This window comes from Bombus vosnesenskii, unplaced genomic scaffold, assembly GCF_011952255.1.
Source record: "Bombus vosnesenskii isolate JDL3184/JDL3185 unplaced genomic scaffold, Bvos_JDL3184-5_v1.1 scf7180000013355, whole genome shotgun sequence".
NCBI lineage: Eukaryota > Metazoa > Arthropoda > Insecta > Hymenoptera > Apidae > Bombus > Bombus vosnesenskii.
Genome location: NW_022882990.1, coordinates 1,218,399 through 1,233,943, shown reverse-complemented (window position 1 = coordinate 1,233,943; position 15,545 = coordinate 1,218,399). Strand labels below are relative to the sequence as shown.

Genomic DNA, 15,545 nt, shown 5'->3' with positions numbered 1-15,545 from the left:
CTACTAGTAATCGAAAACATTCAGGGCAATAGCTTGATAAAGATGAACATGCAAAATATACAGGGTGGTTGGTAACTGGTGGTACAAGCGGAAAGGGGGTGATTCTACGCGAAAAAAGAAGTCGAAAATATAGAATAAAAATTTTTCGTTTGAGGCTTTGTTTTCGAGAAAATCAACTTTGAATTTTCGCTCGGTACGCGTGCGGTACGTTAAGACGGATCTCACTGTAGATCGCTGTCTCGATGGAAAATTAAAGAAAAAAAAATTTTTTTATTCTATATTTTCGACTTCTTTTTTCACGTAGAATCACCCCCTTTCCGCTTGTACTACCAGTTACCAACCACCCTGTATATCAGAATCATTGCTTCATTCCGAGAAGATAATAATAAGTAGTGATTCGTAGAACTTACATATTACTACTCCATACGATGCTGGCGTATAATTACGGTAGAAATCAAAATTAGTGAACAAATGAAAATTAATGCTGTTATACAATAATGCAAAAGCTTGTGTAATGAAAATGAGGTAATTATTGAGGATAAGGGCAGCCTTACCGACCTGAACGTTCTTGAAATATGCTGACGAAGTCTTCAAGGCTTCACCTATTCCACCAACAACACTTGTTCTTGAAAAATATTCCAGGAATAACAATTGCTCACGAAAGTATTGAAAATAGAATAGAGAAAGAAAGAAATAACGAATACAACAGAACTCTCGAAGCTACTGCAATCACAAGAAGCACTCTCGGTATGTGAACGAAGAAAAAAGCCAACTTTGAAGTAAGAAATGAATTATACATATCGAAAAATGATAAAATTAATAGATTGCCAGATAAATTCTACGAGAAATCAAGAAGAAAATCGTCACGTATAATTCTTTAAACGTCCTTTAAATCGATTATTAGAATTTCAAGTTCGTGTTGTAAGTTTAGTACAAAGCATTATAAAAAAAGGCACAAATGAACGCCAACGTGATATATCGCCATTGTTAATTATCAGTACAAGGACTGAATCTGTCGAAAATCAGGATTCCGATTAATCAACTATAGGTATGCTTCGACTACCTGATTAATTATTGTATACACTTTAAAACTTTACTTTGCACAGTTACTTTAAAACTCAGAGCTCTAATACGGTATCCTAATTATTAGATATTAAGTTAGAATAATACTTTCTGGGGGTTTCTGAGGTTGCCGAAAATAAGCGTCGTTTTTCACGGAAATAAAGCGTAGAACATTTCGATGAACTTATTGACATGTGACGTCCTCGTGGATTTTGACGACACCTTTTTTAAAAGTCGGTGCTCTGAACCTGCTGTATGGCTTACTCTGTACGCATTTGAATTATGAGTGTCGGATTAAGTATGGATCGTTTTTTATTTTCTAACCGCCGTACTATGAGGCGGCGGGGTTAGGCTGCGATCATACAGAGCACGGTAAACGGTAAGCTGTAAGCGGCAAAATTGGCGTTTGGAGTATTGACACTGGCTGTGCCATTACTTGTTTTGCCGCTTACGGATTTTGGCAATTAAAACGAAATTTTAATTTGTCGGCGAAATGTTCATAAGGCGAAATTTTTAAAACCTCAAAAAATGTTCATCTCCGTGAAAAATGACTCGCATTTTCGGCTTTAGCTACCTATGTGAAAAGACACGTTTAGACACTACACTTTAGAGACACTATACTTTATCCAAAATTAGCATTAATTACAAAAGTTATCTACCTTAAGCATACTATTAATTTTTTTTTCGGGACTAATACTTATTCTTATAGTTACGCTCTCTTTTGTTAAATTTTTGTTTATTCTTTTTAACAAATCGTCGAAAATAGATATCGATAAGAACGTGATCGAGACCCAATCGATACCTATTTTTCACAATAGGATGTACTAAATATCTTCTGTTAATCCTTTTTTATGACGATGACAATACCAAAGTATAATAAAAGACATATTCGCGTCCATTTTGTCAAACTGCAAATAGTAATAGACAAATGAACAAAGGAAGTAAGAATACGCGAGAGAGTTGGATTTTCGGTGAAGATACGGAATTATACGAACGTTGCTTTTGGCCGTTTTACCGATTCGGCAAAAGTAGCGATCAGTCAAGAGACTGCACCGTCTGAGCTCGAATATCTTTCATATTGTAACATACTTTGTGCCATATAACATTGCTATATAGTCATATTGCATAACTTTGTCTTCCTTTATTATTAACCTAACTAAAACTCCTCTTATTCCCATAGTTCAGATTATGAAGCAATATGAAAATTTTTATTTTTATCGATAAAAAATAATACGTTTGAAAAGTTCGTTTTGAAATATCATTTTCCTATTTTTATTAAAAATTACATATTTTTCTCTCGTATAACATATAAAATCTTATTATACTTATTGTTAGATCAACCAATTATGTGTATAATAACGTAAATTTAAAACATATTTTATATATACATGTCTTTACTTTGAACAATCGAGTAACATTAAGTGCATTTTCTGTAATAAAGTAATAAAAACAATCGAAGAATAAACGAAACCATGAATAAATAATTCTGTCTTATTTCGAAATTCGATACTAAACAAAGCGTTTTGTCGCCGTGTTGAACATTTAAGGAATATTAAGGATATTCATAACGCTAATCAAGTTAAGCTAACAAAACAACTAAATTAATACATACTACTCGTTTTTTGCAAAACGTTGTGGATGTACCACTTATTTTCAAAAGTCTAACATTTTCAAATCTGTCAGCTTATTTCTTTCTTTAATTATTTCGTGCCAAACACTTTTTTCACAATTGAATTATCATACGTATTGTTAGCAAAATTCTATAAGACAAAAATTACAAATTACTAATATTAACAAACTTCGTTACATAACATTAACAATGGTAATTTTACAAGTAAGTTTCATAAATTGCAAATTATCTGATTTTTTATTTGTCGAAAAGTTATACAATTCTAAAAAAGAAATTTGTAACCTGTAACTTATAATTTGTTAATTTACTAATTATTAGTTGGTGAATTATTATTGTGAATGTCCAAATCAGGAAATCAATCAAAATGAACTCATCATATTTTCACCACGTATTTCCCCTCATATTCAAATCATAATAAATAAAAAGTGATAAAAGTGGAGTAAATAAAAAGTGATACCCGTATATGTCTATGAAAATTGGAGGATTAACCTGTTAATCAGGAAAGACGGGTTAACTCGTCACTTAGATTTTTAATCTTTACGATACAATAACTTCATTATTTATAGATCTTCTATTTTTTAATAATTTTGGTTATTTTTCTATTATCTAAAATTTTTGTCTCTAACTCAAATAGCCAACTGTTAAACAATGTTAGCCTACTCAGTATCAGTTCCCTTTAAAAGTCAATATGTAATTACATCGTGCTTATATTTCAAAGAACTCGTTAAAATTAACCCGCCTTTATTCGCTTTCAATCCTAAAATTATAGAAGTTTCTGATTAGGAAATTACTCGACTAACAGGTTAATCCATCATAATAGACACACTATACTACAGATATTTAAAAGCTCCGCTCCCCAGAGGAAAAGCTCCGCTCCCCAGAGGCTTAAACCCAAAAGCCGCATCATACAACAAAAAATGTAAAGCGCCGACACATAATACAGCATGGCTACGTCGTACCGCCGCGTATCGGTACCTTTGCCTAACATACATTACAAAAATTCATGTTTATTGTGAATAATGTACTTAAAATCTGTATTTTCTGGACTCAATAAACTCCCTTGTAAAAAAAAAAATACTACAGATATTTATGTGTATCGATGTTTTTGTGGACATAACTAAAGAAATGGAACCCAAGCAAAGTTTTGTCTCACCTACTAAATACTACAACGAGTATTTTATTTTCGATATTTTATGTATTTCTGCAGATTATATGGATTCGGATTAAATGGACTAAAACTTATTATGGATTATATGGATTCGGATTAAAAAGATTATACGGACGAATATACTATGGATTATAGGGATTATACGGATGTAATTTTGCATCTTTAAATTTCCCATTTCACAAATGCATAAAAATTCGCTAAATCCAGTCTAATAAAAATGAACGAAATCGATTAACTTACTGGCAGGAGAGCTTCCGTTTTCTGGAAACGGCGACGAATTCATCGGAAGTATCGGTGGTATTTGGTCCATGGCTAGGAGTGGTGGATGCGCTGCGTTGATGATGATGCTGATGATGGTGGTGGTGACGGTGGTAGTGATGGCCGGGGGCGGGTGCCTGGTCGGGGACCATCGTCGAGGGTGTCTCCATGTGCTGGGGCGGTTCAGCCCCCGTTACGATCTGCGGGGTGGTGTCGTTGGAGGTGGTGGTGGTAGTGGTGATGGTAATGGTGGTAACGCCAGTGGTGCTGGGGGTGGCGGTAGTTGTGTTGTTGCTGTTGCTGGCGGGGGTTGGAGTCAGGCTGAGACCTTCGCCACCCCCCGCCGAGGCGGTGGTTACTTCTCCCACCCCCGATCCCGTACCTATGTCGCCGAAGTAAACCGTGGAACACGAACTTCTGGAAAAACGATAAATCTCAGATTCATTTTATATTCTTTGCTAAGATATCGTTAGTTTTATTTGCTTGGAACATATTCATCCAACGCTCAATGAAATGAGCGTGGAAAAAACTGACACCGATAAAAGCTTGGATTTTTGTTTTAATTACAAGTTTAACGTTACATGCGCCTTCCAAGCGTATTTGGTGACTACGGTGAGAATAATCAACAGAACACACTATAATCAGTAGTAAAATCCAATATCATTTAGAAAAGTTAGAACCTTTTCTTTGCAGTATGTTTACTAAATTTGGTAAGTCATATTTCGTGTTCTTTACGCTTAATACCTTATAAAGTTCATTTTGATATCGTTTCATCTCAATAAATTAAGTGGCTCCTTGTTTACATTCACCATACGTAGTATTTGTTTGACATACATCTTTTCTCAAGGTTACGCACACACGAAGATCTAATAATGTATTGTAAAAGCCGAGCGACTTTGTAAATACAAGCCTGAGTATTCTCTCTTCGTATTTTCGGTTTTTCTTTTAATTAGATCGTGAATGTTTATTTAAATTTATAGTTTTATAGTAGTAAGTAAAGAAATAAAACGTAAAGTAAAATAAAAAATAAAAGTAAAACAAATAATAAAAGAATAGAAAATTCATTCATCTATTAGATATAGTAATGTATATTGTAATGTATATTATAATGCATAATATTTTGAATATTTTATATAGTTGCGTATATTATATACATTCTATGTATCTTTATATTGAAATTGTTGATAACTGAATATATGTTTACGCATACGCATAGTGAAAAGCAAATAAACAGACAACAGTTTATTTTCGTCTAAAACACATAGCTAAAAGCCTTCGTTCTGTATGAGACTAGTTAGTATACAGGTATTGGATAATACGAAACATCGCATCGTTTCAAAAGTATTTTTATGCTAACCACGATTTCCTGTTTATTTCGAATTTAAAATAGTTTTAAAATAGCGAAAAATGTTACGAGTCACTGCAATATGCTTGCACCTAAATAATTCTTTTATGGATTCATATTTACATTTTAAATTATAAATGTGATAGGATGTTTCCCCGTTTACACCGATGATAATGGAAAGTACATTGCATATGAATATTGCAGATAATGATTGTATGTTCACTTCTAGAAATTCCACTGCAGTCGATGACCTGTGACCCTTCATTATGTTTCTTTCAATTCTTCGAGCCTAAAACTTGAACTACAGTAGACGCAAGACGCAAGATAAGATATAGACTACGTTTCAGCGAGTATGATAAAGTGTGCTCCATGTGGGTACTTATCTAGCTATTTTTATATTTGTATATTTTCCAATTAATAAAGCATAGAAGCTTTATTAATTAAGGTTGAGATGATTTGTATTAAGTTTTGGAAAAGAGCTCAACGTTTACAGCTATTTGTTTCTCCGCAAAGATAAATAATAACAAATGAATTTGTTGAAAATGACAACGTGAGTTCGTGCTCGCTATCCATTTGCAGATGCGTTAGTTATAAGAAATAGTAACTAGAAGATAATCCTAGTTACGATCGATAGATTTAATCGATAGGCTTAAGATGCTTTTTCGTTTTTATCCCTAGTTTTTGTAGGCGCGTGCAATAAAGGTTTTTTTCGCTCACAACGGTGTGATAGATTTATCCATTCAATAAAATAATAACTATTGTGACCCTACCTCTGAGATTAGAAATAACTACAGAATTTATAGAGAATGCTATTAAGTATACTTATAGGTAAGTATGCTAATATATACTTTGTACAGAATGATTTAAAATGAAAGGCATTTTACAACTGAAAAATACAGAAACTTAAAATTTTCTGGACAGCTCCGAGATTTAATTTAGGCTGCAGTTATTATTTCATGCAGTCACCTTTAGTTTCAGGCATAGTATATAGGGTGGTTGGTAACTGGCGGTACAAGCGGAAAGGGGGCGATTCTACGCGAAAAAAGAAGTCGAAAATATAGAATAAAAATTTTTCGTTTGAGGCTTTGTTTTCGAGAAAATCGACTTTGAATTTTCGCTCGGTACGCGTGCGATACGTTATAACGGATCTCACTGTAGATCGTTGTCTCAATGGAAAAATTTAAAAAAATAAAAAAAAATGTTTATTCTATATTTTCGACTTCTTTTTTCGTGTAGAAAACCCCCTTTCCGTTTATACCACCAGTTACCAACCATCCTGTATATCCTAATTGGCATACTCTTTACCAATGTTTGTCCAAATATTTCTTCAGCTTGGCTGCGCTCTTCCCAACATTGATTCAAATTTGAAGCACGGTTGTTAAAATCAGTTGTGGACTTTTTCAAGAAATCTTACAGATGTCTAAGGAGTTTAAATTGAGAGATTGAAAAGGACATTTATCAGGTTCAAATCATAATATTGTCTTATTCGAATTTGACAGTGGGTTTAACATATCTCCATTGCAATTACGCCCGTTCTCTATGGTTTTGCTCGTCCTTTTAAGTCCGCATTTCTCAATACGTGTAGAATTGTTTTTGCACTCACGTCGATCATTTTGTATCTGTACGACATTATCAGCTTCGAATAGCTCACAAAGTATCGTGCTCTTGCAGTGTTGAATAATTTCTTCCTTAGACTTTTAGATTTCTTTAGTTTTGATATTTTATCAACAACACGATAGAATTTTATTATAATCATATAATAGGATGGTCTTTCCTTAAGAGATTCAATGATCGTTTTTTCGAATTTTATGAGACTGGTTTCATTCTATACTATGAAAGTTTATTTAGTAAATTCATAATAGGATACAAGAACAAATACGTTAAATTTCTTTATCCACGGAACATAAATTTGTGAATGTGTTATTAAAAAATTATAACGACAGTACAAAATAATAATCAATCAGTTTTCGTTTACATATAGTGATTAAACGAACGTTGCTCTCATTAGTGAATAAATCGGGAAAATCATTTCCTGGCTATCGAGATCGCCAACCAAGTATTACGCCGTCGAATTTTTAATCGTGGGAAAATTTAACAGAGAGAAATGACGCAATAAGAATTAACAGAAGAATTTCGTAATGCATTCACTGAAATTAGTAGAAGTGAAGTTCAATACTTTAAAATGAAATTAATATAAATGTCGCCAATCTGTGTCTATCGTAGTTTATTACTAACTAGCTTTTATCTCGTAGTTTTTTCTTATTTTAATATGTGAAACAAACTATAACATTCTAATTAATATGAATTACAAGGTAAAACATTTTTGTAAAACAATCTTGGAAGAATAGAAGAAAGAGAGTAACATTTCTATAATAATTTCTGTTCTATCATACGATAAAATAATTGTGTATATTTCTGACTAAAAAGATTTTTTCTTGAATAGTTATCATAGTATAATAGAAAAAGGTAACTAACAGTGTTTTGAATATTTTCATAATCAATCAGATACGAATGACCAGCCCAGTATAGTGGAGAAGGAATCCAGGCATCAAGTATTTGAATCGTTTGATTAATGCAGCTTTTGCATCGATAAGCGATAATGCAAACTGGTTTTTCGTTTCTTACATACGATTTTTTTATGTTAAGCCTCGATCGGTTGACAACGGTATACAAGTTCTGTCGTTCAAAATAAATGATCGTTTACCTAAGGAAAATTACGATAACGCTACTGTAGGAACTATGATGAAACATGTCCCTTCATACAGATAATTTATATTGATTTATGTCTTTTTATATTATTCACTGATGTTTACATTTTATTTGTTTATTAGGTTTATCTTTCAAGCGTGTTTTCTCTAGTTGTCTTAAATTATGTAAACATGTTTAAATCGTGTTGATAATTATCAATAACTATGTCAATAATGACTTGTATAACTATTTTGTATACTAATAATTGAACAGAGTAGGTGAAAAATTGAATTATCAATATATTTCAAGTATTTCTAACGCTCATAAGTAATGCTGTTATTCCTATAGCAATATGTGCTAGTATTCTAATAGCAATTATAATGCTAAATAATTATATAATAATATAAATATTAATATAAATTAATATAATTATTATATTGATAATTAATATAATTATATATTATAAAATATATAATTATATAATAATATAATGCAAAAATAATATTAATAATAATGCCATAATTTACTGAAATTTTATCGAAATACAAAAAAGCATCGTAACGATAGAATTGTTAATAACGTTTCGTGATTGCATAATTTCTGACCTTAATGTTGGACAATCGTGACAGTATCAGAGAAACAAAAAATAACTGTGACAGTAATTATTCATAGTAACCTTTCAATAAATTATGACAACGAACATATAAATGACTTTTGCCCCTTTTGCTTATCATGTACGAATTTCAATCCAAGGTGTACAAGTCAAACGTATACAAATTAAAAATTCGACGTGTTGTGATTAAATAATCAATTTTTTCTATATTTAAAATATCTACGCCATACAAGTATAGAAGCACAAGTATAACGTATTAAATATTTCAAAAATATTTCAAAAGTTTGCGAATTATTAAACTGAATTAGATCGATATGTTTAATATGTTGATCAAAATCTCACAATAATAACATAAAATATAAAAAATTAATATATTACAAGTACATTATAGTAATTAACGTTCTGAATATGAAAAATAAAGCCCAGCTCGCAAATTATTAAATTTCTTATTTAGATCAATGCATCGGATAATATGAACTGAAATTTGATGGAGAAATCAATCATTATTACCAGTAAATCGTGGCAACCGAGTCTTAGAGTCTTTCAGGACAGAATTCAGTGAAAGAATTTAACGTACCAATCTTATTAGCAATTACCGATCTGGTTGCAGATCACTTATACCTATTCCTAGGTTCGCATATTTTTTTATCAACAATATCGACGTATTTCCTTATACTGTTTCATTCATGCTTCACTGGACACCAATCTTTTCTGTACACGCATAATCTCAAAGTTTCTCAATACACGTTTAAGTGGCGAATCACGTACATGTAACACGAAAATATGCGGGAACAGTTTTTTCGAATATTACTGTTAACGTGAAATTTATGTTTTGCGGCGAGTCGAATAATTACAATGCAATTGAATTACTTAAGATGTCATGACGTTGTGAAATTGCAACGTTGGTATGTCTTTCTGACATGCAACGTGATAAGCGTATATTATATAATTTACTCGATACTTTAAAATTAGTGCGACTAATTATTGGCGAAATTTATGATATTATCTTTGAGGTATATTTAACGATAACGACGGTTGCAATAATAGGCAGAGTATTAAAATGTTGTCTATTTTGTCAGTAGTAGCAGGGATATCAAAATTTAACATTTTAGACATTATGAAAAATAAACGCCGAAAAAGAAAGTTTCCGTATGCTGTATATTGATTATTGCTTCATTTCTTTATATATTTTTACATACATTTATTGCTTATTTCTCTGTAGTCACAAGAAAAGAGGGACGAATCTAATAATCATTATTTCTTGATCTTTCATTTTTCATACCTATTCAGTTTTTTTAATTCTAAACGTAAATGGGGGGGGAGGGGGGAATGAAAAATAATTTTGTTAATTAAGATAATAATCACTATAAGCGTTGGAGTAATATATTTTAGTGTTTAGAGTTGCCGTGAATTGTAATTTATAAACTTTTGAAATAATTAAAGCTACAAGCGTAGAATATTGTTTGTTCGTATCGAATACCTTCGCTTATGACACTTTTTTCTTTTTTTCGAAACCTGCTATATTCTTTGGGCCATTTTTGACCAAATTGCGTTCTTTAGTGTTAAAAAATTTATTATATTTAAGGACGATATGAAGGAGTATATATGCGTGTGTGATTTCTTGGTGCAATTTTATGCACAGGTCTTTCTTGAAGTGCCAAAAGTGTTCTCGTTTATCGAAACACGAACAGGATTGAAATATAAAAATTCGGAGACCGTAACAGGTTTCTTAATTTTCTGACTATAAGTAATTTCCTTCCTTTATCGCGATATGAAACAATAAAATTGGAATGAAAATATGATGCAGAAATATGATCATCTTAAATGTTAATAAAGTTAAAATCCAAACTATTTTTTTCTAAATATTTCTACATTATTAGAATATTATCACGATATTATTAGCTCTTTAATTAAATTTTTAATTTACAAGTTTCAAGAACAAGCTGGTGACAATTCTTTCCACGTAGTCATAAAAAAAGACGTGACGAAGGTCGGCCACGTATCTACGTCGGCAGTGTAAGAGTAGTTCCGTATATTATGATGTAACCTACACGATTAGCGTAATTCTATTTATTCATAGATACGTCAGTGCACGCGACGTTCCTGGTATCACACTATCCGCTTTTGCACGACGGCAAAAGTTGCACGCGATATTTCCTCAAGTTCTATGTCCGCGCACCAGACATTTTCTCACTTAAGAGACAAGGCATTAAATTTCCTTGAAATAAAGGTTGCTAATATCTGGATACAAAATTTTCAAATTAATAATTATCGTATTATTGATAACGAACTTATATTTTAATGTCTTTTTATTATTTTAGGTGATAAAAGAATGATAAATTGCGCAATTTAAATATGCCAAGACATTTATGCAATTGGAGATTAATACAATGTATTATAGTTATTATTGGACTGTGGATGAATATAAATTTATGATAAATTTAAATATGCAAAAATATACAAAATACGTGTAACATGTAAGAACATACGATCATCCAAAGTATATAAAACAATATTTGTGGGTAAATTTTCGCTGTCCAGTTATTATTTGCTTCAGTATATCTACTTTTTCAGAAGTTTTTTATTTGTATTTCCTGGAATTCAAAAACTTAGTAGTGCGACTCAACTTGTATTTTATGAATTTATGGAACTAATTTAAAGAAACGCAGTGATATATTTCACTGCGCTGATTAGGAATGCCCACAGACATAATATTAATATTAATTGGTATTCTTCTGAATATTAAAATTATAACTCCCAGAAAATCTTAAGAAACAACCGAGTATCAGGTACTTGTAATTCATAATACAAAATTTCATTTGCTTTATGTTTACGAATTTTTCTATGCATTTACGTATATGTACGTATATTTTAATGTAATTTATTTCTAAATTTCTTTCTTTTAAAATAAGCCTTTGTTTTAAAAATATGTATACACGTTTTATTATAAAAATAAAACTTCTCAATTCTTTAATTATCTAACCTTTCACTAAAGCAAATCATGAAATATAAAAATAACTAATCACACCATCACTATCTTTGTTCTACAAATAAATTGTCTACAAATAAATTATTTACTTCTTATGTCCTGTATACAAACATTTTTTGATAAAACTTTAGATCTTGTGGAATGAAATTTAAGAAAATTTATTTGCGCGACAACGATGCTGATAATATGATTAGTTATTTTTACATTCTACGATTTACTTTAGTGAAAGATTAGATAATTAGAAATTTGCAAAAGCTTCATTTTCCTAATAAAACATTTGAATAGAAGTATGATTTTGTATTTTAATATCCCAATGTAGATCATTACAAAGTTGCGTTATTTCTGTGACAAATAATGAACCTTTTAATAGACTCGATGGAATAACGATATATTCAATGGCAAATAATAAAATTATGCGAAATTCATTAAATTTTATAAATGTCATAAAAATACTGATAAACATAAACTCAGAATAAAGGAAACCCTAAGTCATGCCCCAAAGAGTTAGCTCCGCAGTTACGATATCGATTTATTGTAATCTCGAATTCCTATCGACAGAATATTCAATTGAGTATATCTCTTGCACGTCATCACGGATTAGAAAATATGCACGTACGATCTGTTACATAACTTCACGAAGATTGCGGGAAGACTGTAACACGAAGGTATATATTTCATTCGTGTTTTTCCTGCTGGTAAACTCCATCAAGAATATATACTTTAAGATATTCGATAAATTTATTGTCTTACTAACGATTATTTTTTAACTTATATTCCTTTTCTATAACTTCGTTTCTTTATTTTTGTTTCACGGATTATCGAACGGCATGCAAAATGATTTATGAAAACATTTGAAAGTATTTGAATCTATCGTTAAAAATTTGTATGAACGTGTTATCTGATGGATAATAAAGTTCGATGGATGTATCATCTATCGAATGATATTTATACAACACTTATGTGTTATGACGTTTATGCACATTCATATTTTTCTGAATGATTACTGATGATAAGAGTTACTAATTACTGATTGATTAAAACAATAGGAACCCGCGTATAAACCATTGTTTGACTTACAAAATATTATAACGAGTACTATACTCGATACTCTATTTTGTATAGCAATGAGAGATAATTATCGTGATTATATTGGTAAAATGTGCAACCGATTAAAATATGCATATAGAAGTTACAAGTTATTTATTGCAAATATTCACTGATAATTAGTGAAAAATTAATACACGGTATTCAGGTAATAGTAATCACTAGCATACAATAAGTATCAAAAATCTGATGATCCCATTAAATGTGGAGACTTATTGATATAATGGACAATTGAGTGTTTAAAACTTTGGTAATTTCCATGAAATATATACAGGGTGGTTGTTAACTGGTGGTACAAGCGGAAAGGGGGTGATTCTACGCGAAAAAAGAAGACGAAAATATAGAATAAAAATTTTTCGTTTGAAGCTTTGTTTTCGAAAAAATCGACTTTGAATTTTCGCTCGGTACGCGTGCACTTTATCGCGTCTCGTTATAACGGATCTCACTGTAGATCGTTGTCTCGATGGAAAAATAAAAAAAAATTAAAAGAAAATGTTTATTCTGTATAACAAGAGGGCACATCTTCTACAACAGACAATCTTCTAAGGTGGGCTCCATGCTCGTGCTGTAAAGCATATGCAGCTTCTCTTAATGTAGTTAAAGTGTTAAAACAAGAGAGATGTATATATTTATATAAATATATATAGTTTGAAACTCAAAATATTTTGTATGAGACTTATAATATTATACATATATTTGTCATAAAAATTCATTTAAATAAACTGAATATTTTTTCATATACGTTTTCCTGCATTTTTGCATTAATAACATGTTTATTTTAGAAATGGTTTAATTTCAATATTTGTGGAAATTTAAATATAAATTGTGTTGGTTATATTAAATTAAGTTAAGAAATTTTTCATTTTTCATTTACTAATAAGAGTGTAATGTCGAGATAGATATTAATAATAAATCTCATATTTCGTTTATTAAATCTAAAGCAGTATATTTACGTCATATAGCTTGATTAAGTCTTGACAGACTTACAGAGTTAATTACTGTCTACCAACTAATGTATTACATAATGAGAAACTTGAATTTATTAATTTTAAAACAGTTATAAAAAACCGGATAATTCCACATAATTATGTTGCATTAAATCTTGAAGTTTGGAGTGCAGCAGTAAATAGGATGAAACATGTTATCATTTTGAGTAACATTTTCGTTTACAAAATAAACACAGTGGTAGTTGTGTCCTTTTTATTTGCATATTATTACCTATTACGGTACTATATTAATATTATCACACAGACAGAGAAACGTCATGATGCAGACAGTTTTTACAATTATGTAATGTTGAGTGTATATATATACACATTCACTTCACAATAATATAAGTATCAATGATAGAAAATATTTTTTGTACTTGTTTTTGTTTTTGCTGGGAAAAGTTAAGTTGGCATGATCGCTAGTTATTACAAGCTAAGTTCGTACGACTTCTAACGACGCTCTTTTGTCTTAGAAGTCGACCACGTGTTAATAGACTAAGTGTGTCCTATGCGTTAAGACGTGTTGTACGAGGCGGAGAAATATAGAAAGAGAAATCGAATCTGTGTGAATCGATTAATTATCAACCCCAAACCTACATCAATTAACAGTTTTGACAATCTTCAGATAAGTATAATTATAATCTGTAAACGAATATAATTACAAATTTTATAAAAAAGTTAGTTATACATCTTTCAAATTGTGGTTTTTAACAAAATTTCTTTCTTACTCTGTTGTAGAATTAGTTAAATATTAAATTTAATGCTTACTGAATAAGTATTTTTTTCAATTATTAAACAAATTATAATCTTAATTTATTTCACGTTACATAATATGGTATATAATAACGAATACACCATGATATGGCAAAGATGATCATATGTAAAGTTTGGTGAAAATTATTCGTGACATTTATTGTGAAAACTATTCCAAATTGCTTCAAATTAACAAAATTGTCTTCTTCATTTTAATAAAATTGTATAGGCCAAACTTTTGTGCAATCTTTGTACAATCTTTTAAATCTGATTTTCACACATTTTGCAACTTCTCCTTTAAGAATTATCACTGTTTAACAAGCTGTATTCTTCTGTGAATTAATCTTTGACGAAAATACATTCATATAATTGCAAAATACAAAATTCCCATTTTCCTTTATTTTTTCTTTATGTTCATCTAGATCGCAAGTGTAGCATAGTCTTATTGCTAAGAAATCCTCTTTTATAATTTGAGAAATATACATTTTTTGCGTTTAAATCAATAGATTCCTTTCGAAACTTGTTTCCTTAACGTTTCTGCATTTTCACAATCAACACACACGTGCATCAAGTAAAAAAGGAAACATAGAGAAAAATGAAGATGCAATCGCGTCTTCATTTGCTATCTCTGCCATTTACCTTTCAACAACATTTGAACTATCTTACCAAGTCTGTCCGATCTTCGCTTTAATACCACATGATTATCATCCATTCCGATGACTAATTATACGAAGTGAAATGCGTCTTGAAGGACGTGGAGAATCAAACGGTAAAAATGAACTTCTTCATCCCTGACGAAAAACGAAACGATCGAATCCGGATTAATCGTACAACAATCGATAATAAAAGGTCACATTGCTTATATCGTCCAAGTCCGTTAGTTCTATCTAATACTTTTTCATGTTCAGGATATGTAGAAATAGGCGAAGTTCTTCATGCTTCTTAT

The 15,545-nt window shown here is 30.7% G+C and overlaps 1 protein-coding gene across 3 annotated transcripts in view; it reads right to left on the bottom strand.

Moving 5' to 3' along the window:
* Positions 1 to 15,545, bottom strand: part of LOC117237055 (protein cycle) — a 95,076-nt gene that overhangs the window by 61,630 nt on the left and 17,901 nt on the right. For all 3 annotated transcript variants that reach the window (XM_033500656.1, XM_033500657.1, XM_033500655.1), the window contains exon 3: positions 4,101 to 4,535. In XM_033500656.1, coding sequence (XP_033356547.1) covers positions 4,101 to 4,535 — 435 coding nt within the window. The remainder of the gene's footprint in view (positions 1 to 4,100; positions 4,536 to 15,545) is intronic.